The sequence below is a fragment of the Scyliorhinus canicula genome, chromosome 6 (genome assembly GCF_902713615.1).
Source record: "Scyliorhinus canicula chromosome 6, sScyCan1.1, whole genome shotgun sequence".
Classification (NCBI taxonomy): Eukaryota; Metazoa; Chordata; class Chondrichthyes; order Carcharhiniformes; family Scyliorhinidae; genus Scyliorhinus; species Scyliorhinus canicula.
The window spans coordinates 16,727,855-16,752,091 of NC_052151.1; the positions used below are offsets into that span (position 1 = coordinate 16,727,855).

The 24,237-nt window shown below is 49.3% G+C and overlaps 1 protein-coding gene across 1 annotated transcript in view; it reads left to right on the forward strand.

Annotated features, from left to right (window-relative positions):
- Positions 1–24,237, forward strand: part of acbd3 (acyl-Coenzyme A binding domain containing 3) — a 78,618-nt gene that overhangs the window by 42,592 nt on the left and 11,789 nt on the right. Inside the window, exons 4-6 of the mRNA XM_038798991.1 lie at positions 3,264–3,422; positions 5,636–5,810; positions 12,122–12,281. Of these exons, the coding sequence (XP_038654919.1) occupies positions 3,264–3,422; positions 5,636–5,810; positions 12,122–12,281 (494 nt within the window). The remainder of the gene's footprint in view (positions 1–3,263; positions 3,423–5,635; positions 5,811–12,121; positions 12,282–24,237) is intronic.

The window sequence follows — 24,237 nt, forward strand, 5'->3', positions numbered from 1 at the left end:
GGGGGCCTCGATGGGGTCCCCGATACGGGGGGAACCACCGGTTTGTTCCGGGGAGAATTGATGGCGGGTTCCTGAGTTGGCACAGGGCAGGTGTCAGGAGGCTGGGGGACCTGTTCATAGACGGGAAGTTTGCGAGCCTGGGTGAGCTGGAAGGGAAGTTCAGGCTCCCCCCGGGGAACACCTTTAGGTACATGCAAGTAAGGGCGTTTGGCAGGCGGCGGGGTTCCCCTGCTGCTGCCGCGTGGGGTCCAGGACAGGGTGCTCACGGGGGTATGGGTTGGAGAGGGGAGGATCTCGGAAGTGTACCGGGTGATGCAGGAGGTAGACGAGGCCTCGGTGGAGGAGCTGGGTGAGGAGGGGACTTGGGGTGATGTCCTAGAAAGGGTGAACTCCTCCTCTTCGTGTGCGAGGCTTAGCCTCATACAGTTTAAGGTACTGCATAGGGCTCATATGACCAGGACAAGGATGAGCCGGCTTTTTGGGACCGAGGACAGGTGTATTAGGTGCTCGGGGAGCCCAGCAAACCATGTCCACATGTTCTGGGCAAGCCCAGCACTGGGGTCATTTTGGAAGGGTGTAGCAACGACGGTATCGAGGGTGGTAGGATCCAGGGTCAATCCAGGCTGGGGACTCGCAATATTTGGGGTTGCAGTGGAGCCGGGAGTGCAGGAGGCGAAAGAGGCCGGTGTTCTGGCCTTTGCGTCCCTAGTAGCCCGGCGGAGGATTCTCCTTCAGTGGAAGGATGCGAGGCCCCCAAGCGTGGAGGCCTGGGTCAACGATATGGCGGGGTTTATTAAATTGGAGAGGGTGAAATTTGCCCTAAGGGGGTCAGTGCAGGGGTTTTTCAGGAGATGGCAGCCATTCCTAGATCTCCAGGCAGAACGGTAAAAACAAAAGGTCAGCAGCAGCAGCAACCCGGGGAGGTGGGGGGGGGGGAGGGAGGGGGGGGGGGGGGGGGGGGGGGGGGGGGTCTCTTTGCTTTTGTTTTGGGTTGAATATCTTTTTTGCCAATGATGGGCATTAATTTATTGTTTCTCTTTTGTATTTACGGCGGGGGTTCTGTTTTTTTTGTTCTTAGAATTTTCTGTTATTGTTTTCTTGTGAAAATTTGAATAAAAATTTTTTTTTAAAAATACTGCCAAAGGTATGCGATTAAGGTTAACAGTAATGTTATCTTAAAGGCAATTAAGAATGGGCAAAACATGCTGACGGAACCCACATCCCTTGAATGAATAAAAGAGAGAGTAAAGATCTGCTTCATTATTGATGGGGCATTAAAGCCAGAGAAGGTATTTCCCAATCGCTTCTCGGCCTTTTGGCTAAGACGAAGCATCAGATGCAATGCCTTTTCTTGTCCGCTTGGATCTTGTATGTCTCTCTTGTGGAGACCATGAGTTGACTTCAATTTGAATTTGTTTTTGGAGCAAGCAGTGAGATGGATTTAGGATTTGCCCTGTCCCTCTGTGCATTGGCTTTGTAACTTTAAAGATGGGATTTTAAAAATTGATGCCAAGGATGGGCAACTCTCGTTGTGAAAAGAGACTTGCCTGGGTATGGTGGTTACTTTAATTAACTTTTAACAGAACCTCTGAAGTAGCCTACCATGCCAGTTCATTGTATCCAGGGCAACTAGGGATGGACAAAAAAATATCAGCCCTGCCTTCAATGCTGACATTCAGGGACCAGGGAAAAATTTTGCGAGGCTAGATCTATTTCCAAGGAGCTTTGGGTTAGCCTGTGTTCAGTTATGGACCCTGCATCACGGGTGGAATATATTAGAGGGTGTACTGTGTAGATTCACCAGAATTAAATCCGGGTTAAATGAGTTAATTTATTCAGTTTATATGCAATTAAGATGTGGAAAACATTTCTAGGATTTGAACGTATCGATAACGAGAAGCTATTTCCTCTGATGGGGAAACAAGAGAGCATAATCATCATATTAGAGGTTGGCAGGGCAGCACGGTGGCCTAGTGGTTAGCACAGCTGCCTCACGGCGCTGAGGTCCCAGGTTCGATCCCGGCTCTGGGTCACTGTCTGTGTGGAGTTTGCACATTCTCCCCGTGTCTGCGTGGGTTTCACCCCCACAACCTGGAGCAGCAGGATAGCATGGTGGTTAGCATAAATGCTTCACAGCTCCAGGGTCCCAGGTTCGATTCCCGGCTGAGTCACTGTCTGTGTGGAGTCTGCACGTCCTCCCCCTGTGTGCGTGGGTTTCCTCCGGGTTCTCCGGTTTCCTCCCACAGTCTAAAGATGTGCGGGTTAGGTGGATTGGCCATGCTAAATTGCCCGTAGTGTCCTAATAAAAGTAAGGTTAAGGGGGGGGTTGTTGGGTTACGGGTATAGGGTGTATACGTGGGTTTGAGTAGGGTGATCATGGCTCGGCACAACATTGAGGGCCGAAGGGCCTGTTCTGTGCTGTACTGTTCTATAATTTCTATAACCCAAAAATGTGCAGAGTAGGTGGATTGGCCACACTAAATTGCCCCTTAATTGGAAAAAATAATTGGGTAATCTAAATTTATTTAAAAAAATATTAGAGGTTGGCCAATCAGGGGTTATGACAAAACATTTCCTCACACAAATATAAACCTGGAAACCTTTCCACCTCTCCGTCCCACCCCAACATGTTAGTTGGGACAAGGGGGCAGTTGACTGAAATTGAGATTTCTGTTAGGCAGGAACCTTAAGGGATCCACCATCCGGGGTAGATGGAGTTGAGATGCAGGTCAGCTGTGATCGAATTAAATGGCAGAGCGGGCTGGCGGGGTGAAGGCCACGCCCTGTTTCCACATTCTACAATGAAAGCAGAAATCATTGGATCTTTTTGAGAGCAAATTGGACCCGCCTTTGAAGCAGAGGAAGATAACCGAACTCTGGCAGGGCATGGCAGTGATATCATGTCAGGATTGTTCTTCAGTAATTCACGCAGGAATGATGATGTAAAGGTCCTGTCCGGCAAACATCTGGAATTCTAAATTGCATGTCGCACAGCTCAGTTGCTCCTGGTTTGAAATCAAATGGAAACTCAGCCTTACTGTTCCCTTTCATTGATCCGGTTCTATCTGACACTGTTGTACCTCTGCAGTCTCCCGATGTTCACTAGCCTCTGTTCAAAGTTGAAGAAATTTAACCTCTGCATTAATTTATTTTAAATCTCAAAGCTGGTCATGAAGCACCCTCGTTGTTGGTATCCATTGCTGAATATACAAAGTCACACTGCTTTGCTTTACAGAATATTCCATTTTGTTTCCTGGCTGCAGGAGAGAAGAGGAGGAGAGGCGTCAAAGGGAAGAGGAGGAACGAGAACGTTTGCGGCAGGAGGAAGAGGCAAGGCAGCGCGAGGAGGAAGAAAAAAGGAGGCGGGAAGAAGAGGAGAGGAGGAGGCTGGAGGAAGAACGTCTTCGAATGGAACAACAAAAGTAAGAACTGTTCACAAGTTAAAAGCTAGTAGTGTTAATAAGCTTTGTAATTAAATAAACCATTGTTTATTGTCTTAACTCGGCTGTGTTAGTAGCTCTCTTGACTCTGGGCCAGCAGGTTATACATGTCGACATTCGGAATCAAGAGGTGTACAAATTGTGCAGGAAATGGCAGCACGAGGGCACAGTGGTTAGCTCTGCTGCCTCACAGCGCCAGGGAGCCAGGGTTCAATTCTGACCTCTGGTGATTGTGTAGAGTTTTTTTTAAAATTTAGAGTAACCAATTATTTTTTCCAATTAAGGGGCAATTTAGCGTGGCCACTCCGCCTACCCTGCACATCTTTGGGTTGTGGGGGTGAAACCCACGCAGACACGGGGGGAATGTGCAAACTCCACACGGACAGTGACCCAGGGCCGGGATTCGAACCCAGGTCCTCAGCACCGTAGGCAGCAATGCTAACCACTGTGCCACCGTGCTGGCCCGTGATTGTGTAGAGTTGGCACATTCTCCCCATGTCTGCCTGGGTTTCCTCCGGGTGTCCTCCGGGTGTTCCGGTTTCCTCCCACAGTTCAAAGTGGAGTTAGGTGGATTGGCCATGCTAATATTGCCCAAAGGTTAGTTGGGGTTACGGGGATAGGGGCAGGGGATTGGGCCTTGGTAGGGTGCTCTATCGGAGCAAGGGCCGGTGCAGACCCAATGGGTTAATTGGCCTCCTTCTGCACCGTAGGGATTCTATGAAAGCAGATTTTTTTTTAAATTTAGAGAACCCAATTTTTTTTCCCAATGAAGGGGCAATTTAGCGTGGCCAATCCAACTATCCTGCACATCTTTAGGTTGTGGGGGTGAGACCCACGCAAACACTGGAAGAATGTGCAAACTCCACACGGGCTGGGATCGAACTTGGGTCCAACGACGCTGTGAGACAGCAGTGCTAACCACTGTGCCGCCTTGCTGCCCCGATAGCGGAATTAAGGTAGACTATCAGACATCTTATTGAATGCCGGCGCAGTCTCAATGGATGTATGGGCTGCTCATGCTCTTCATTCTTATATTATGATCTAGCCTGACACTCCAGTGTAAGTATGAAGGAGTGCTACAGTGCTGGAGGTGTTGTCGGTTAAAGTTAGCATTAAACTGAGGCAAGTTCAGGCCACTCAACTATTTACGGAATGGTGCAACTTGAATTAGGAGCTGGGAGCTGTCCTAATATTTTAGCCAATACCCTTAAACTACCACCAGGGGCAAAAGCCCAAACGGTTGACTTATTTCTGTTTTGAGGAATATCACCACTCCTGAATGGTTGCTGTGTTTGCCTCGAGTCAAAAACGAAATTGATTATGTTGCATTCTGAGGCTGTTGGCTATGTATGAAGGCAGTGAGAGATGGAATATCTATCTGTCTTACCTCCTGCCCCCAATAGGTAACCAATGGGCTTGTATTGGTGCTGTGTCTCAAGAGAGCCTTTACTCTATCATCTACTTGCTGCTTTCCCACTTTATTGGAAGGTTAAATGACATTAAGTTGCACTGGCTGGTGATGCTGCCAAGTGCTGGATTCCGCTTAGAATAGAATTATAGAATAACCACAGTGCAGGAGGAGGCCAGTCGGCTCATCGAGTGCACTGACCCTCTGAAAGAGCACCCTACCTCGGCCCACGCCCCCACCCTATCCCCATAACCCAGTAATCCCACCAAACCTTTTAGACACTAAGGTGCAATTTATCATGGCCAATCCACCTAACCTGCATATCTTTGGACTCGGGGAGGAAACCGGAGCACCCGGATGAAACCCACAGAGAATCTACAACCTCCACACAGACAGTGACCCAAGGCTGGCGCTGTGAGGCAGCAGTGCGAACCACCATGCCACCCTTCTGTGAGCATTGGTCTCCTTGCATTAGTCCAAAGTGACCTATCTTCATGTGTCTTGTCTTTATGTTGGGCTGTCACTGTATAATCCACTCCAAAACAGTGCCCTCTAGTTGGATACCAATGGGAGCCCTGGCTGATTTCTCCCCTTCCTTGCCGGTATCAGAGGCCTGGCTAAAATCAGGATGGTTCCTTGCTGTGAACTGGGCCATTCCTGAAGCTGCAGTTTTCCTCACCTGTGTGGCTTTGTACCTTAATTGAATGGAAAATCTTAAATTGTAGAATCCTGTGTAAACGTGAGAAACTTTAACCCAGGGCTTTGCTCTTTGAACCTTTGATTTCAGACAACAAATCATGGCTGCCTTAAACGCACAAACCGCTGTACAGTTCCAGCAGTATGCAGCCCAGCAGTACCCTGGTAACTTTGAGCAGCAGCAACTCCTGATTCGTCAGCTTCAAGAACAGCACTACCAGCAGTACATGCAACAGCTGTACCAGGTGCAGCTAGCACAACAGCAGGTAAGGGTGGCCACGCAACAGCTGTACCAGGTGCAGCTAGCACAACAGCAGGTAAGGGTGGCCACGCAACAGCTGTACCAGGTGCAGCTAGCACAACAGCAGGTAAGGGTGGCCACGCAACAGCTGTACCAGGTGCAGCTAGCACAACAGCAGGTATGGGTGGCCATGCCAGTCAGCAGTAAAAGTGGTCAGTGTTCAGTGAAGGAGACATTAGCCTCTTTATTTACAGTTAGCTTTTCTGTGCCAGTACCACACTGCCTTCTACAATAATTCCTGCTTCAGAACTAGTAGGCTTTTGATAATTGGATAGAATGTACTGCAAGTATCACAGGTTCACTTTGTAACTGCGTTGTCGCCAACTGACTGATTAAAATGTTCTAGGCAAGTTAAAATTTGAGGGACTCAAATCAAAATTCATGGCTTAGACAAGTCCAAAATGAACATAGTCAAACAATATAGCCATTCTGCCCATCCAATCCATGCTGGATCTCTGTAGACTAATCCAGTCTATCCTGTTCCCCAGCTTTGCCCCCATGGCTCTGCGAGTTTATTTATTTTGGAGTGTCCGTCATTAATTTTCTCCACTTACACTGCCATGAGTAGCTCCAGGTCATTACCACTTGCTGCATATTCCCCCTGCATCTCTTGACAAAATCTTAATCCTGTGTCCCCGGGGCCTTGTGCCATCAGCCAACATATCTAAGCCTGTCATGATCTGTACAGCTCTATCAAATCACCCCTCATTAAAGACTTTCGCACTGAATCACCAATCTGGAATAATCCTGCACAAAGGGAGGCTGAACAAAAACTGTGGAAGGACATGGAAAAGGAGGCGAGTAAATGGTTTCTGGGGTCAATTGGATGAGTTTCTGGAGAGAGGATTTGGGATAGGACTCTATGTAATTGGAGTTGGGAATATAAGGGCTTCTTGAGCCCAGTGATCCTTCCTCGAACATTCTTATCCCGACTGAGCTTTTGTGGCGTTGTGCAACATGAGCTTTTTGTTGTAAATTGTGGTTTTTGTCTATCTTGGCTAGGTTGGGTAGAGATTGCAGGTTGTTTACCCACTCCAATCAATTGAATAAACCAATTGGCCGGCATGTCCTGCCTTCCAGCTGAGGATTCCTCATTGTGCAGTTGAACAGTAACTACAAAGACGTGAGGGAGGAGCTGGCCAGAATTGATTGTAAAAGGAACCCAGCAGGGAAGACAGTAGAACAGCAATGGCAGGAGTTTTTGGGGGTTATTAGGAAGGCACAACAGAAAGTCACCCCAAGGAGGAGGAAACATGCTAAGGGGAGGACAGGGCATCCATGGCTGACGAGGGATGTCAAGGACAGCATAAAGGCTGAAGAACAAAGAAAAAGAAAAGTACAGCACAGGAACAGGCCCTTCGGCCCTCCAAGCCCATGCCGACCATGCTGCCCGACTAAACTACAATCTTCTCCACTTCCTGGGTCCGTATCCCTCTATTCCCATCCTATTCATGTATTTATCAAGATGTCCCTTAAATGTCTCTATCGTCCCTGCTTCCACCACCACCTCCGGCAGCGAGTTCCAGGCACCCACTACCCTCTGTGTAACAAAAAAAAAATGTGCCTCGTACATATACTCTAAACCTTGCCCCTCGCACCTTAAACCTATGCCCCCTAGTAATTGACCCCTCTACCCTGGGGGAAAGCCTCTGACGGTCCACTCTGACTATGCCCCTCATAATTTTGTAGACCTCTGTCAGGTCGCCCCTCAACCTCTGTCGTTCCAGTGAGAATAAACTGAGTTTATTCAACCGCTCCTCATAGCTAATGCCCTCCATACCAGGCAGCATCCTGGTGAATCTCTTCTGCACCCTCTCTAAATCCTCCACATCCTCCTGGTAGTGGGGCGACCAGAATTGAACACTATACTCCCAAGTGTGGCCTAACTAAGGTTCTATATAGCTGCAACATGACGTGCCAATTCTTATACTCAATGCCCCGGCCAATGAAGGCAAGCATGCCGTATGCCTTCTTGACTAGCTTCTCCACCTGTGTTGCCCTTTTCAGTGACCTGTGGACCTGTACACCTACATCTCTCTGACTTTCTATACTCTTTAGAGTTCTACCATTCACTGTATATTCCCTACCTGCATTTGACCTTCCAAAATGCATTACCTCACATTTGTCCGGATTAAACACCCATCTGCCATCTCTCCGCCCAAGTCTCCAAACAATCTAAATCCTGCTATATCCTCTGACAGTCCTCATCGCTATCTGCAATTCCACCAACCTTTGTGTCGTCTGCATACAAATTGGTGAGGATTAGTGGGAAACCAGAGGATTGGGAAGCCTTTAAAAGTGAGCAGAGGACAACTAAAAAAGCAATAAGGGTGGAGAAGATGAAGTATGAGTGCTAGCTAGTAATATAAAGGAAGATGGGAAGAAATTTTTTCAATATATAAAAGGCAGGAAAGAGGCAAAAATAGACATTGGGCCACTAGAAAGTGTGGCTGGAGAAGTAATAATAGGAAACAAAGAAATGGCAGACGAACGAATAGTTACTTTGTCTTGGTCTTCATGGTGGAAGACACCAGTGGGAAGCCAGTACTCCAGGAGAACCAGGGGGCAGAGGTGAGTGCTGTGACCATTATTAAAGAGAAGGTTCAGGGGAAACTGAAAGGTCTGAAGGTGGATACGTCACCTGGACCAGATGGACTACACCCCAGGGTCCTAAAAGAGATAGCTGAGGAAATTGTGGAGGCATTAGTGATGATCTTTCAGGAATCACTGGAAGCAGGAAGGGTCTTTGTCAGGATGGCAGCCGGTGACTAGTGGTGTGTCTCAGGGGTCTGTGCTGGGACTACAACTTTTTACAATATACATTAATGATCTGGAAGAAGGTACTGAAGGCACTGTTGCTAAGTTTGCAGATGACACAAAGATCTGTAGAGGGACGGGTAGTATTGAGGAAGCAAGGGGGCTGCAGAAGACTTGGAAAAGCTAGGAGAGTGGGCAAATGAAATACAATATGGAAAAATGTGAGGTTATGCACTTTGGAAGGTGGAATTTAGGCATAGACTATTTTCTAAATGTGGAAATGCTCGGAAAGCAGAAGCACAAAGGGACTTGGGAGTCCTTGTTCACAATTCTCTTAAGATTAATGTACAGGTTCAGTCAGCAGTTAAAAAGGCAAATGCAATGTTAGCATTCGTGTCAAGATGGCCATAATACACGACCAGGGATGTACTTCTGAGGCTCTATAAGGGGCTGGTTTAGCTCACTCAGCTAAATTGCTGGCTTTTAAAGCAGGCCAGCAGCACGGTTCGATTCCCGTACCAGCCTCCCTGGACAGGCGCCGGAATGTGGTAACATGGGCTTTTCACAGTGGGTGTCACCCCCACTACTCAAAGCTGTGCAGGGTAGATAGATTGGCCACTCTAAATTGCCCCTTAATTGGAAAAAGAAACAATTGGATTCTCAAAATTTATTTTAAAGAAGAGTTTGATTGCCTGCGACGTCTCATACAGTACACTGAGGCCATTCAGTCCATTGAGTCCATACTGACACTGTTGTAAGATCAGGAATCTCATTTCCGAAAGGTGGGGGGGCTGAAGCTCAAAATCTATTTTAACAATGATTATTAAATAGCATATTGAGAAAAATAATTTTTTTAAAAGATGCATAACCTAAAGACGGAAAACTCACTTGATTTCTGTTCTCGGCTTTCTTCTTTTGCTGCCTGTCTCCTTGAGCTGACTGAGGGATTTGGAAATTAGGGAAGCCTCTCCTGACAAGATCTACCCCATTTCCCTCCGAGTACCTGTTACTATTTATTTCTCGGGCCTGTTAGTTTACCCTATTGTCAGTGACTTGTTCGAGTCCATCTGTCCAATAACCAGAGATCGGGTACTCCAGGTGCAACCTCCCCCTGACCCTCCATCACTTAGGCTTACGATCACCTTGCAGCTTACCTCATGTTTGATGCCATCTGTTAACTTCTGCTGTTATCTTAGCTTTCCTGTCTCTGGCTGGAACTCTTTTTTTTCAGAGAATCCCTACAGTGCAGAAGGAGGCCATTCAGCCCATTGAGTCTGCACCAACCCTTCGAAAGACCACCTCACCTTGGCCCATTCCCCCGCAACCCCACCCAACCTTTGGTCACTGAGAGACAATTTAGCCTGCCCAATCCACCTAACCTGTGCACCTTTGGACATGGGGGAGGAAATCGGAGCACCCGGAGGAAACCCACGCAAGACAGTGAGAATGTGCAAACTCCACAAGGCCGTCACCCAAGGCCGAATTGGAACACAGGCCCTGTGAGTCAGCAGTGTTAACCACTGTGTCACCATGCTGCCCTATGCCTGCTAATTCTACAACAATTTATAAATATTTTTAAAGATGCTATTTCATGCACTGTAGAGCAATCCGTTCCATTCTCCCACTCTATCCCACAAGCCTGTAAGTTTATCTCCATCCGGTGCCTTTGTGGGCAGCACGGTAGCACAGTGGATGGCACTGTGGCTTCACAGCGCCAGGGTCCCAGGTTCGATTCCCCGCTGGGTCACTGTCTGTGCGGAGTCTGCACGTTCTCCCTGTTTCTACGTGGGTTTCCTCCGGGTGCTCCGGTTTCCTCCCACAAGACAAAAACCTGCTGTTAGGTGGATTGGCCATGATAAATTGCCCTTAGTGACCAAGAAAATTAGGAAGGGTTATTGTGTTACGGGGGTGGGGTGGAGGTGAGGGCTTAAGTGGGTCGGAGCAGACTCGATGGGCCGAATGGCCTCCTCCACTGTGTGTTCTATGTGCCCATTCAATTTCCTTCAGAAATCCTTGATCATCTTTACTTCCACCGCATTTGTGGGCAGTGAGTTTCCAGTCTTCGTCACTTTTTAAAAATAAATTTAGAGAACCCAATTATTCTTTCCCAGTTTAGGGGCAATTTAGCATGGCCAATCCACCTACCCTGTGCATATTTTTGGTTTAAGGGGGTGAGACCCACGTGGACACGGGGAGAATGTGCAAACCCCAAACAGACAGTGACCCGAGGCCGGGATCGAACCGGGGGCCTCAGTGATGTAGGCAACAGTGCTAACTACTGTGCCACGTACTGCCCAGGTCCTCACCACTTGCTGTATTAAAAATGTTCTTTGTCACATTCCTCCTGATACTTTGCCCAAAATCTTGAATCCGTGTCCTCTAGTCCTTATGCCATCAGCTTATGGGAACACCTTTTCTTTGTCTACCTTATTTAAACCTGTCATAATCTCGTACAGCGTGATCAAATCATCGCAGAATCCCCTTTACTCCAAACAGCCCCAGCTGCTCCAACTTAAATTTGTAGTTAAAATTCCTCATCGCTGGGTAGCATGATGGTGCAGTGGATAGCACTGCTGAGGACCAGGGTTTGATCCCAGTCACTGTCAATGTCGAGTTTGCACCTTCTCCCTGTGTTTGCCTGGGTTGTGCCCCCACAACCCAAAGATATGCAGGGTTGGTGGATTGGCCATGCTAAATTGCCCCTTAATTGGAAAAAAATAATTGGGCACTTTAAATTTTCTTTTTAAAATTCCTCATCGTTGGAACCTTTCTGGTAAAGCTCCTTCACCTCAAGGATCCACGCATCCTTCATAAAATGTGGTGACCAGAACTGATGCAATTATCTTGTTGTGGTCTAACCATAAAGGGTCAGCTCCCTGATCTTGTTCTCAATGTCCCTATTTATGAAGCTCAAGATCCCAAATTCTTTACCAATTGCTCTCTCAATATGCTGTGTTGCTATCTATGCACATGAATCCCCAGGTCCCTCTGTTCCTCCTGAAAGCGCTTTAGATGTACGCCATTAAATCCTCTGGCTGATTAGGCTATAAAAGCTCATGTAAATAGCTCTCACTTGAGCAGAGTTCAAGAGAGTCACCAGAATCCTTGCAGCAACATCTCAGTGAGAATGCAATCTTATGGATAATGGAAGAGACTCTTTTTTTTTTTTAATTTTTAATTATAAATTTAGAGTACCCAATTCATTTTTTCCAATTAAAGGGCAATTTAACATGGCCAATCCACCTACTCTGCACATTTTTGAGTTGTGGGGGCGAAACCCACATAAACACGGGGAGAATGCGCAAACTCCACACGGACAGTGACCCAGGGCCGGTATCGAACCTGGGACCTTGGCGCTGTGAGGCCGCAGTGCTAACCCACTGCCCCACCGTGCTGCCCATGGAAGAGACTCTTATCAAAAATCCTAATACAGGCTTCTTATGTTATAGGTTTTTACTAGTTGTGTCGAGGCAAAAACATTAAGCTTATGTTGTCTTTGGGTTTTTCTGGTCCCTACAGGCAACACTACAGAAACAGCAGGAGCCAATCATATCAACAGCCCACATTGGAGTAGGAGAGGTCCCAACGGTGAATGGACAGACAACTACACACACACAACCTCCGGAAAAAGAGCCTGAGCCAGAGACTTCAGAAGAAGTGTTGGAAAATGGACCGAAAGGTAGAAAATTGAGTTTATTAACCAGCCTCTGTCCGTTTCCCTACCCACCCTTCCTTCGAGATCCAGATACTTTATGTTAGAGACCACTAGTCTGAGAGCTGTCTCTGCGTTCAGTACCACTCCTGCTATTTGATCATTTAGTTATGCTGGAACTCGTTATGCTGGAACTCCTGTGCAGTATCAAAGCATTACTACAATGCAAAAGGTACTATTCTTTTTTGTTTTGGAAATGTTTTTTATTGAGTTTTCATATTTTATATCCAACAAATTACCAATTATTAGAAAACAAAAACACGCAAAAATTAACGTGTATATTTACAGGTAGGCATCTTCATAATAACAACTGTGGCCGCCCCCTTTAACCGGCATACATATTTTACATTCCCCAATATGGCCGAGGCACATGTTTATAGGCATTTATTTACAATTTGGTTTTGGGCCTTAGCTTGCCATCAGACTGTCGCTTGCGGCTTTGTCCTTCTTTTTTTTGTTGGAATAATTTTCATTCAAGTTTTCAACAACAAATTTTATCACAACAGAGAAAAACAGTAACCCCTCCCCTCCAATACAAAAACAATAAATTAACAAGAAAAAGAAATAAGCGTAAAACCATGAGAACAAACCCCCATAACAAACCCGTAGCCCTCCCCCTCCCCCGGCTACCTTCCCCCGATTCCCGTCTATTTACCCCTGATTGTTGGCCACCCAACTATTCTTCCTCTTGTTCGTTGGCCACAAACAGGTCCCGGAACAATTGCATGAATGGCTCCCACGTTCTGTGGAAGCTGTCGTCTGACCCTTGGATGGCGAATTTGATTTTCTCTATTTGGAGAGATTCCGAGAGGTCGGACAGCCAGTCTGCAGCTCTGAGCGGTGCTGCTGACCGCCAGCCAAACAGGATTCTACGGTGGGCGATCAGAGAGGCAAAGGCAAGGGCGTCCGCCCTCCTCCCCAGGAATAGATGTGGCTGGTCTGAAACCCCGAAGACCGCCACTATCGGGCATGGCTCCACCCTCACCCCCACCACTTTGGACATAGCCTTGAAGAAGGCTGTCCGGTACTCCACAAGTCTGGGGCAAGACCAGAACATGTGGGCGTGGTTGGCCGGGCCTCTTTGGCACCGTTCACATCTGTCCTCCACCTCCGGGAAGAACTTCCTCATACGGTTTCTTGTTAAGTGGGCTCTATGTACCACTTTTAGTTGCGTCAGGCTGAGCCTTGCGCACGTCGAGGTGGAGTTGACCCTACGCAGTGCTTCGCTCCAGAGTCCCCACCCTATCTCAATCCCCAGGTCATCCTCCCATTTCTTTCTTGTTGCGTCCAGCACGGTATCGTCCCTTTCTACCAGTCGGTCATACATGTCGCTACAGTTCCCTTTCTCTAGGATACTTGCGTCCAGTAGGTCTTCCAGTAGTGTCTGTCGTGGCGGTTGTGGGTACGTCCTTGTCTCCTTTCGTAAGAAGTTTTTGAGCTGCAGGTACCGTAGCTCGTTCCCCCTGGCTAGCCGAAATTTCTCTGTCAGTTCGTCCAGTGTTGCGATCCTGCCGTCCGTGTATAGGTCCCTGACTGTCAGTGTTCTTCCGTCCTGCCTCCACCTTTTGAAGGTGGCGTCAGTCCGTGCTGGTGTGAACCTATGGTTGTTGCAGATGGGAGCCTTGTCCGACATTTTGGTCAGGCCAAATTGCTGCTGCAGTTGGTTCCAGGATTGGAGGGTGGCTGTCACCACTGGGCTGCTGGAGTGTTTTTTGGGTGGGGGTGGGAGTGCTGCCGTGGTGAGGGCCCGGAGGGAGGTCCACATGCAGGAGGCCTCCTCCGCACGCACCCACTCGGCCTCTGGCTCCTGGATCCATCCCCTTACTCGCTCGGCTGTTGCCGCCCAGTGGTAGAATTGTAGGTTCGGGAGGGATAGCCCCCCCTGGATTTTGATTTTTGTAGGACCTTCTTTGGGATCCTAGCATTTTTACCCCCCCATACGAACGCCATGATAAGTTTGTCCAGCGCTTTGATACTATTCTTTTTTATGAAGTGTTAAATGCTTGTCTGCTGAAGTGATGGTTATATATTCAATGGTACTAGAAACGGACCAAGCTCCTGAGCCAACATTTGTCTCTTGCAAACCAAAATCCAAGTGATTGACCTTCTCTGAGGCCTTTCTTTGCTTAAACTGACTGCCATTTGTAGAGGAATGGAAGTGGATGCATTTCAAAATAGTTGATTGTATATGAAGCCCAGTATTCATGACATACTCCCAGCCCAGAAACCTCCTTTTCTAACTTCAAAAGATCCCCTTATCAGGTGCTCAGAGGAAGCCAGCACTGTGGCCAGAGATTTTCTGTTTGATCTGCAACAATAAAAAAAAATGTAAACTATTTTGTTTTTATCCTTTCATGGGATGTTGTCGTTGTTGGCTCGGGCAACATTTGTTGCCCATTCCTAATTGCCATGAGAACGTGGTGAGGAAGATCGTGAAGGCCCTGCCTTCTCAACCTTGCCCCTCACCTGAGATGTGGCGACCCCCCCCCCCCCCCCCCCCCCCCCCCCAGGTTAAAACACCACCAGTCAGCTCTCTCTCAAATGGGAGAGTAACCTATGGTCCTGTGGGGCTGTGGCGACATTACGTTTCACAGAGAGGGAGTTCCAGGTTTTTGATCCAGCAACAGTGAAGGAATGGTGATGTAGTTCCACGTCAGGATGGTGTGTGGCTTGGAGGGGAAGTTGCAGTTGGTGTTCTCGTGACCTGCCCTTTTCCTTCTAGGTTATGGGGATTTTGGGTTGATACAGAAAATGTAATGGTTGTTAAATACTTGCAACATTGCACTTAAATGTGCAGAAGTTAGATGACTTCATGGGCCATCTTGTTCAAACTCAGATATATATCTCAAATTGCTATTTCCATATTGGGAAGCCAACACTTGTTGCCTTCAGCTCTGGCGACAAGCTCCACCCTCTCTCCCTCTGTCATGTGATGCCAAGATGAGCTTTAGACCATGTAGACCCAGCATCATTAAGACCACCTCAATTTTACCCAGCTCTACTCCTGCCTCCAATCTTTTGCTGAACCCCTTTTTGCATGCGCTTGACTTTACTATTCCAACACACTTCTGCCTGATTTCCCACCCTTTGTAAACTTCATGTCATCCAGAACTCTTCCCCTTCATGTCCTAACTCTCACCATGACCAATTCACCCAGTACAGGAATGTCATAGTGTGGTTATTCCAGTGTAAGGAGGCCACAGCTAAGCCAGTGCAGGAACTTTGTGACCATCCCCCAGCTATGGCTGATATTTTGTTACTCTCCCCTCCCACTCTGTTGCTCAGGTAAATACAAACATACGAATTAGGAGCAGGAGTAGGCCACTCTGCCCCTTGAGCCTGTTCCGCCATTCAATAAAATCGTGGCTGATCTGAATGGACCCGCAACCCCAGATTCTTGTTAATCAAGAATCTATTCAGCTGGCACTTCCGGTGTCGGCTAAGAAGGAATAGGTCGGCCATTTGGTAGCTCTCGCTCAGGTCAGACCTTTTACCCCGATTTTATTATCGGACGTGAATTGTAAAACCGATGACAGAGGCAATTGTGTACTGGATTCCCACTTCGGTGCATGGAGAGGCGGACTAGAAGCGCTCGCAAAGGCAGAAACAGACGGACAGAGAAGGCTTGGGCTGAAGCTGCAGCGGGAGACAGCATAGCAGATGACCGGAGTCCTGGCTTGTCGACTCAGCGCTCGCGAGGAAGCCGCGAGTGGGGGGAGACCCCCCCCCCCGAGGGCAATGGTGGTGAGAATCTACAGGGACAAGGAGTGTATTTTACGGTGGGCCAGGCAAACACAGAGTTGAAAATGGGAGAACAGTATCCTACGGATCTATCAGGATCTGAGTGCGGAGGTGGCCAGGAGAAGATCCGGTTAAATCAGATAAAATCGACCCTTTTTAAGAAAAAGGTGAAGTTTGGACTGCTGTATCCGGCCCGTCTCTGGGTCACGTATGAGGAGCAACATTTTTATTTCGAGTCGCCTGAGGAAGCGATGGACTTCGCGAAAAAGAACGGACTGGTGGCAGACTGAGGACTTTGATCTTTGCTGCAACGTTCACGTTAAAGAAGTTTCTTGTTTTTCGTTTTTCGGAAGTTATTTGTAATACTTTCTGTATTGATTTGGGGCCAGTTGCAGAGCTGAGTGAGATAAAGTTTATATTTGCACTGATGGGGGTGGAGGTGTGTTTGTTAGGTACTGGATCTCTTGCCTGATCTTTTCTTTGTTTATCGTTTTTTTTCTTGGGCAATTGTGTTGGGACTGGTTTTACATTCGACTATGTCTGTATGGGTGGGGAGGGAACAATAGGTGGGGGAATGTCTGGCGTCATAGGCGGGGGTCACCAAGCTAGCTTGGGTGACTAGCTCACAGAAGCGCAGTAGTGGGTGAGCAGATGTTATGCTTGTCGAAAGGGTCAGTTTACATTGTGCTGTTACTAGGCGGGGGAGGGGGGGAAATGTTATGCAGAAGAGGGAGGGACTGTTGCTGAGGGACAGAAAGGGGGGCGGAGGCTGCCTGGGGGTGGACCGGTGCAGGCGTGGGGCGCGGGCTGGAGAGTGGCCCAAGGAAGGTGGTGGCTGATCACCTGAAATGTAAGAGGACTAAATGGGCCGGTTAAGAGGGCACGCACGCATGTTGGCTCATCTGAGGAGACTGAAGGTGGACGTGGTAATGCTGCAGGAGGCGCACCTAGAGTAGCTGATCAGATAGATTAAGGAAGGGATGAGTCAGACAGGTTTTTCACTCGGAGCTGGACTCGAAGACTAGAGGGGTCGCGATCCTGATTAATAAGCGAGTAGTGTTTGAGGTGGGAAAATAGTTCCAGGTGTGGGAGGCCGGTACCATATGGTCAGTGGAAACTGGTGGGGGTGCAGGCGGTAGTAGTAAATGTGTATGCGCCAAATTGCGATGATGTGGAGTTTATAAAGAGGATGCTGGGGAAAATCCCGTACCTAGATTTGCATAAGTTAGTCATGGGAGGGGACTTCAACACAGTTATTGACCCTGGTTTAGACTGATCGAGCTCAAAGACAGGCAGGGTGCCAGCAATGGCAAAGGAGCTAAAGGGATTCATGGAGCAGTTGGGGGGGGGGGGGGGGGGGGGGGGGTGTGTGTGTGTGTGTGGACCCATGGCGATTTGGGCAGCCGAGAGTGAAGGAGTTCTCCTTTTACTCACATGTGCATAAAGTGTACTCCCGGATTGATTTTTTTATTCTGAATAGGGCTCTACTAACAGGGGTGGTGGACAACGGGGTATTCGGCGATCACAATCTCGGATCATGCCCTGCACAGGGTTGACCTACAGGTTAGCAAGGTGAGTAGCCAGTGTCTGCACTGGAGGCTGGACTTGGGACTTTTAGCTGACGAGGAGGTGTGCGGGCGGCTGAAGAAATGTATTTAGAACTACCTGGAAGTCAACAACACGGGGGAAGTTTCGGCAGTGGTGGTCTGAGAGGCATTGAAGGCGGTGGTTAGAGGGGAGCTAATCTCGATACAGGCCCACAGGGAGAAGATAGACAGAGCAGAGACGGACCGACTGTTAAAAGAAATATTGCAGGTTGATTGGAAGTATGTGGAGACCCCAGAGGCAGGGCTTTTAAGGGAATGGCGGAGGCTACAGGCGGAGTTTGGCTTGTTAACTACAGGGAGGGTGGTACAGCAACTGAGGAAGTGAGGGGGGTGATCTATGAGCATGGGGAGAAGGCCAGCAGGATGCTTGCACAGCAGCTTAGAAAGAGGGAGGCCGCCAGGGAGAGGGGGAAAGTAAGGGATGGGATGGGAGCCTGATTGGAGACTCAGCAGGTGTGAATAAGGCGTTCAAGGTGTTTTACAGTAGGCTGTATGGGTCGGAACCCCCAGCAGGGCCGGAGGAGAGAGGCACTTCATTAGGGGGGGGGCTGTATTTCCCGAAGGTGGACGGGGGTTTGGTAGAGGGGCTGGGGACCGGACATGCTGGCGGCCATGGAGTAGGTCGCACATTTGATGGCACCCGCCTGTGACGGACTTTTGGCCCTTCTCTCCCCCCCCCCCCCCCCCCCCCCCCCCCCGGATTTTTTATGGAATAAATCGGTGAAGAGTGAGACAGTAAGGAGAAATCTCCTTCTGGTGTATGGAGAATTTGACCAGAAGTGGCCGTGTGAGAAAGTCCTATAAGGAAGTAAGGAAGATGCGAACAGAGTTGGTAAAACGGAAAAGCATGGTAGAGAAGCAGGGCCGGGGGGGAGATGGCACAGTGGTCAACGGAGCAGCTGGTAGATTGCTTTGACAAGCTGTAGAAGGACACACTGGACCTGATAAGGCTTCGATTGATCAAGTTGTGCAGAATCAAGAGACCCACGGGAGAGCGAGTCAGGAGGTGGAGAAAAAGGTGTTCGAGCACGAGGAGCACATAACCGTGCTGGAGACCAAGGTGGAGATGATGAACGACTGCCAGAAAAGAATGCAGAAGAATGCAGAAGAAGCTGGAGGACCTGGAGAACAGGTCCAGGAGGCAGAATCTCAGAATTGTTGGCCTCCCTGAAGGCAGTGAGGGATCGGATGCGAGGACTTGTGTGACGGACATGTTGGAGAAGTTGATGGGGGCTGAGACGTTCCCTTGCCCCCTGGAATTGGACAGAGCGCACAGAGCCCTTATGAGGAAGCCCAGAGTGAACGAGCCGCTGAGGGCGATGGTGGTACGCTTTCACCGTTTCCTGGACAAGGAACACGTTCTGCGGTGGGCCAAGAAAGAACGGAGCAGCAAGTGGGAGAACTGAGAGTTGCGCATCTATCAGGACCTGGGAGCGGATTTGGCCAAGAGGCCAGCTGGGTTTAATCGGGCAAAAACGACCCTCTTTAAGAAGGGGGTGAAGTTTGGGATGCTGTACCCAGCCCGTCTGGGTCACACATGAGGAACGGGTACTGTGGCGGCAATTTGTTGTGCTGGGTTGTATAAATATTAGTAGTGCTATGTGTAATAAGGGGCTAAAGATAACTTTGTCTTGCAGGGAGCTGGTTAGAGGGGGAATGGGCTTTGGGGTTGGCTCTGCTTTTTGGGTGATTATTTTTCGAAAGTGACTGTTTCTTCACAGTTTTTTCTGATGTTTGTTTACTGGGGAATGTGATGCTTTTAAAATGTTTGTCCATGTGGGGGGAGAGGGGAGAGAACAATGGGGAGACAGACTGCTTGGTGCCAGGGCTGGGCGCTAACAAGTCAGCATGGGTCAGCTGACTCTCGGAAGCGCAGTGGGGGGTGAGCAGGTGTTACGCTGGAGCTTGACTTGGGGGATTGGGTTTCTAGTGTTGTTGCTGGGGGGGTGGGGCGCTGCTTTGCTGACAGGCGAGGAACTGTTACTAGGGGACAAATGGGAGAGCGGGAATGGCGACTCTCTGAGGGGGGGGGCTCGAGGAGGAGGAGGGCGCGAGCTAGAGGCTGGCCTAAAAAGGGTGATGGCTAAACAGCAGGGCGGGTGGGGTTGGAAACCCCCCCGTCCAGGCTGATCACATGGAACGTGAGAGGCCTGAATGGGCCGGTCAAGAGGGCTCGTGTGTTTGCGCATTTGAGGGGGGTTAAGCCGGGTGTGGCAATGCAACAAGAGACATACGTAAAGGTTACAGACCAGACGAGATTGAGGAAGGTGGGGGGGGTTTAACCAAGTGTTCCACTCAGGGCTGGACTCAGCAGGGAGAATCGTGTCAGATAAGGTACATAATGGTGAGTGGGAAGCTGGAGGGGGTGCAGGTGGTAATCGTAAACATATGTGCTCCAAATTGGGACGATGTGGAATTTATGAGGCGGGTTTTAGGTAAGATCCCAGACTTTCAGTCACATAACCTGATCATGGGAGGAGACTTCAATACAGTCATTTGATCCGGAATTGGACCGGTCAAAATCCAGGACAGGGAGGAGGCCGGCTGCGGCAAAGGAATTGCAGGGGTTTATGGAACAGATGGGGGACTAGACCCACGGAGGTTTGGACAGCCAAGGGCGAAGGAATTTTCCTTTTTCTCATGTCCACAAGGTATACTCTCGGATCGACTTTTTTGTTCTGAGCAGGGCTCCAATACCGGAGGTGGTGGATACTGAGTACTCGGCAATCGCAGTGTTGAATCATGCCCCGCATTGGGTGGATCTAAGAGTTAGTGTGGAGAGAGGGCAACGCCCGCTGTGGAGACTGGATGTGGGGTTGTTAGCGGACAAAGTGATCTGTGGGTGGGTTAACAAGTCCATCCAGAACTACCTGGAAACAAATGATACGAGGAAGGTTTCCGCAGCGACGGTCTGGGAAGCTTTGAAGGCAGTAGTCAGAGAGGAATTAATCTCGATACGGTCCCACAGAGAAAGGTGGAACGGACTGAGAGGGATGGATTAGTGGAGGAGATACCCCAGGTGGACAGGAGATACTCGGAGGCCCCTGACGCAGGGCTGAGGGAGCGGCGGAGGTTACAGGCTGAGTTTGGGCTGTTGACCACAGGGAAAGCGGTGGCAATTTTTCGGGGTATAAATAGAACATGGGGAAAAGCGAGATGTTTGCGATCCAGGCACGAGGACAGGCGAAGATACTGGGAGAGCTGCCGCTTAGAATGGTAGGGAAGAGCTTTCGCTGTCTGGGAATCCAGGTGGCCCGGGAATGGGAGATACTACACAAGTTAAATCTATCCCGGTTGGTAGAACAAATGGAAGGGGACTTTAAGAGATGGGACATGCTCCCGCTATCACTGGCGGGCAGGGTACAAACCGTGAAAATGACGGTCCTCCCCAGATTTCTGATTGTCTTTCAGTACTTCCGTATCTTCATCCCAAAGGCCTTTTTCAAGCAGGTGAATAAGGTTAATTCGGGCTGTGTGTGGGCGGGTGAAGAAAGTTTTTGCTGGAGCGCAGTCCCTTGGGCCGGGGGGGGGGGGGGGGGGGGGGGGGGCGCTGCCGAACCTTTGTAATATAGCCATGATTAGGTAGTGGGGGAGGCATGGAAGCGGCGTTATGCAAAGGCATCAGTTTGGAAGCACTTCCGTTCTCGCCGGCCCAATACTCCACAACTCCGGTGGTAGTGGCGGCTCTAAGAATCTGGGGGTAATGGAGGAGATGTAAGAGAGTGGAGGGAGCATCGGTTTGGACCCTGATTTATAATAATCATCGGTTTGTACCAGGTAGGCTAGATGGTGGGTTCCGGAGTTGGCAAAGGGCAGGAATTAAAAGGATGGGGGATCTATTTATAGGCGGGAGCTTTCCCAGCTTGAAAGACTTAGAGGATAAGTTTGAATTGTCAGCAGGGAACACATTTAGGGATTTGCAGGTGCGAGATTTCCTGAGAAAGCAGGTGCCGGCCTTTCTGCTGCCGCCACGGGGGATACAGGATAGAGTAGTCTCCAGTACCCGGGTGGGAGAGGGGAAGGTATCTGATATTTACCAGGAACTTTCGGAGGCGGATGAAATTCCAGTGGAGGAGCTGAAGGGCAAGTGGGAGGACGAGATAGAGGCGGGTCTATGGGTGGATGCCCTAAGCAGAGTTAATACCTCCTCATCATGTGCCTGGCTCAGCCTGATACATAGAACATACAGTGCTGAAGGAGGCCATTCGGCCTATCGAGTCTGCACTGACCCACTTAAGCCCTCACTACCACCCTATCCCCGTAACCCAATAACCCCTCCTTTTTTAAAAATAAATTTAGAGTACTTAAATTATTTTTTTTCCAATTAAGGGGCAATTTAGCATGGCCAATCCACCTACGCTGCATATCTTTGAGTTGTGGGGGCAAAACCCACACAAGCACGGGGAGAATGTGCAAACTCCACATGGGCAATCTGGCATGGCCAATCCATCTACCCTGCACGTCTTTCGGGACTGCGGGAGGAAACCGGAGCACCCGGAGAAAACCCACACAGACACGGGGAGAACCTGCAGACTCTGCACAGACAGTGACCCAGCGGGGAATCAAACCTGACACCCTGGCGCTGTGAAGCCACAGTGCTATCCACTTGTGCTGCCCTTTAAGGTAGTCCACCGGGCTACATGACAGCGGCTAGGATGAGCAGGTTTTTCGGGGTAGAGGATAGGTGTGCGAAGTGCACGGGAAGCCCAGCAAATCATGTCCACATGTTTTGGGCATGCCCGAAGCTGAGAGGGTTTCGGCAGGATTTTGCTAAGGCAATGTCCACGGTGCGAAAAACACGGGTGGTGCCGAGTGCAGAGGTAGCGATCTTTGGCGTGTCGGAAGAGTCGGGTGTTCAAGGGGTGAAAGAGTCTGACGTCTTGGCCTTTGCCTCCCTGGTACCTCGGCGACTGATCTTGTTAATGTGGAGGGACTCGAAGCCCCCGAGTGTAGAGACCTGGGTTAGTGACATGGCTGGGTTTCTCAGTCTTGAGAAAATTAAGTTTGCCTTAAGAGGGTCAATGTTAGGGTTCTCGGAGGTAGCAGCCGTTCGTCGACTTTCTCTGGCAAAATTAAAATGTCAGCAGAAGCAGTATTCCAAAAAGGGGGTGGGGGAGGGCGTATTGTTTTATGGTTGGGGTGTGTGAAGATTGAGATGGGGGGAGAAATGTTTATTAAACCATGTTGACGTCATTGTCTATTTTATAAAATATTTTTATTCTCCATTTTCACATTTTCCTTAAATTTACATCCCCCCAACAAGCAGTAAACGATAACAAATACAAAACCTTGGTCCCACCCCACTTTCTACCACAGCTAGACTCATCGGACCCTGTTCTGCCAGGCTCCGATAGCCGCAGCTCCTCCCCCCACCTTACCCCGGTTCACTGGCCGGCTTAAACCGGCCAGCGTGGAGGCCCCCGCCCGGGTCTCTTTCCCCCTTGCCCGTCCCCAGGAAAATCCCAGATATCCCCTTTAGCACACAAACCCCGCGTACACTCCCACACCCCAAAGAAACCTCATTACAACTGAAAGTCCCATTTCTTTCCTTGTCCAAATATACACAACGTTGGCTCCTGTAGCCCATACACCACGCAGTGAAACAAAAAAGAAAAAATACAGTCCTGAGGTTACATCGGCACATGGCCATTTCTCAATTCTGCCACAGTCCTTCTGCCTTCGCAAACTCCTCCGCTGCTTCTGCTGTCCCAAAATAAGTCCTTGAACTTGTTGGTCACCCTCAGCTTCGCTGGATATACAATGCCGCATTGCACCTTGCTGATGTACAGTTCCCCTTTCACCCGGTTGAAAGCAGCCCGCCTCCTCGCCAGCTCCACCGTAAAGTCCTGGTATATGCGTATACCAGCTCCAGCCCACTGCACCACCCGCTTCTGCTTAACCCAGCACAGGACCTTCTCCTTTACATTATACCTACGGAAGCACAGAGTCACTACTCTTGGCGGCTCACTCGCCTTTGGTACAGGCCTCCACAACCGATGAGCCCGATCCAGTTCATATTGGGAGGGATCCTCCCCCAATAGTTTCGCCAACATCGTGGCAAAATACTCAGTCGGCCTCGGCCCTTCCACTCCTTCGGGCAGCCCCACAATCCTCAAATTCTGTCGTCTGGATCTGTTTTCCAGGTCTTCCATTTTGCCTCACAGATCCTTGTTGATCTCTATCACCTTCTGCATCTCCTTCCCATTGAGGTAAGTTGATCACTGTGCTGCAATAATGTCTCTTCCACTTCCTTCAGTGCCTCGCCTTGCTCCTGAACCTCCGCCACTGTGCTCTCCACCGCCATCCTCACCGGGGTAATCGTCTTCTCCACCAGCACTTTCAAAACCGCCCCCATCTCCTTCCTCATTGCCTCCATGTGTTTTGTGAACTGCCTTTCGAATTCCACGACCATCACCGTAGTTATTTCTTCAGCCATAAGCAATGCAGCCTCCCCGGTGCTCCAGCCTCCATTTTCTTTACCGACCCCGTGGTGACCGTTCCACTCCCTGACGGACTTTCAGCTGTTTTCACGGCTATTTTTTTACTGGTACTCGGCATTTCCCTCCCCTGTGCTT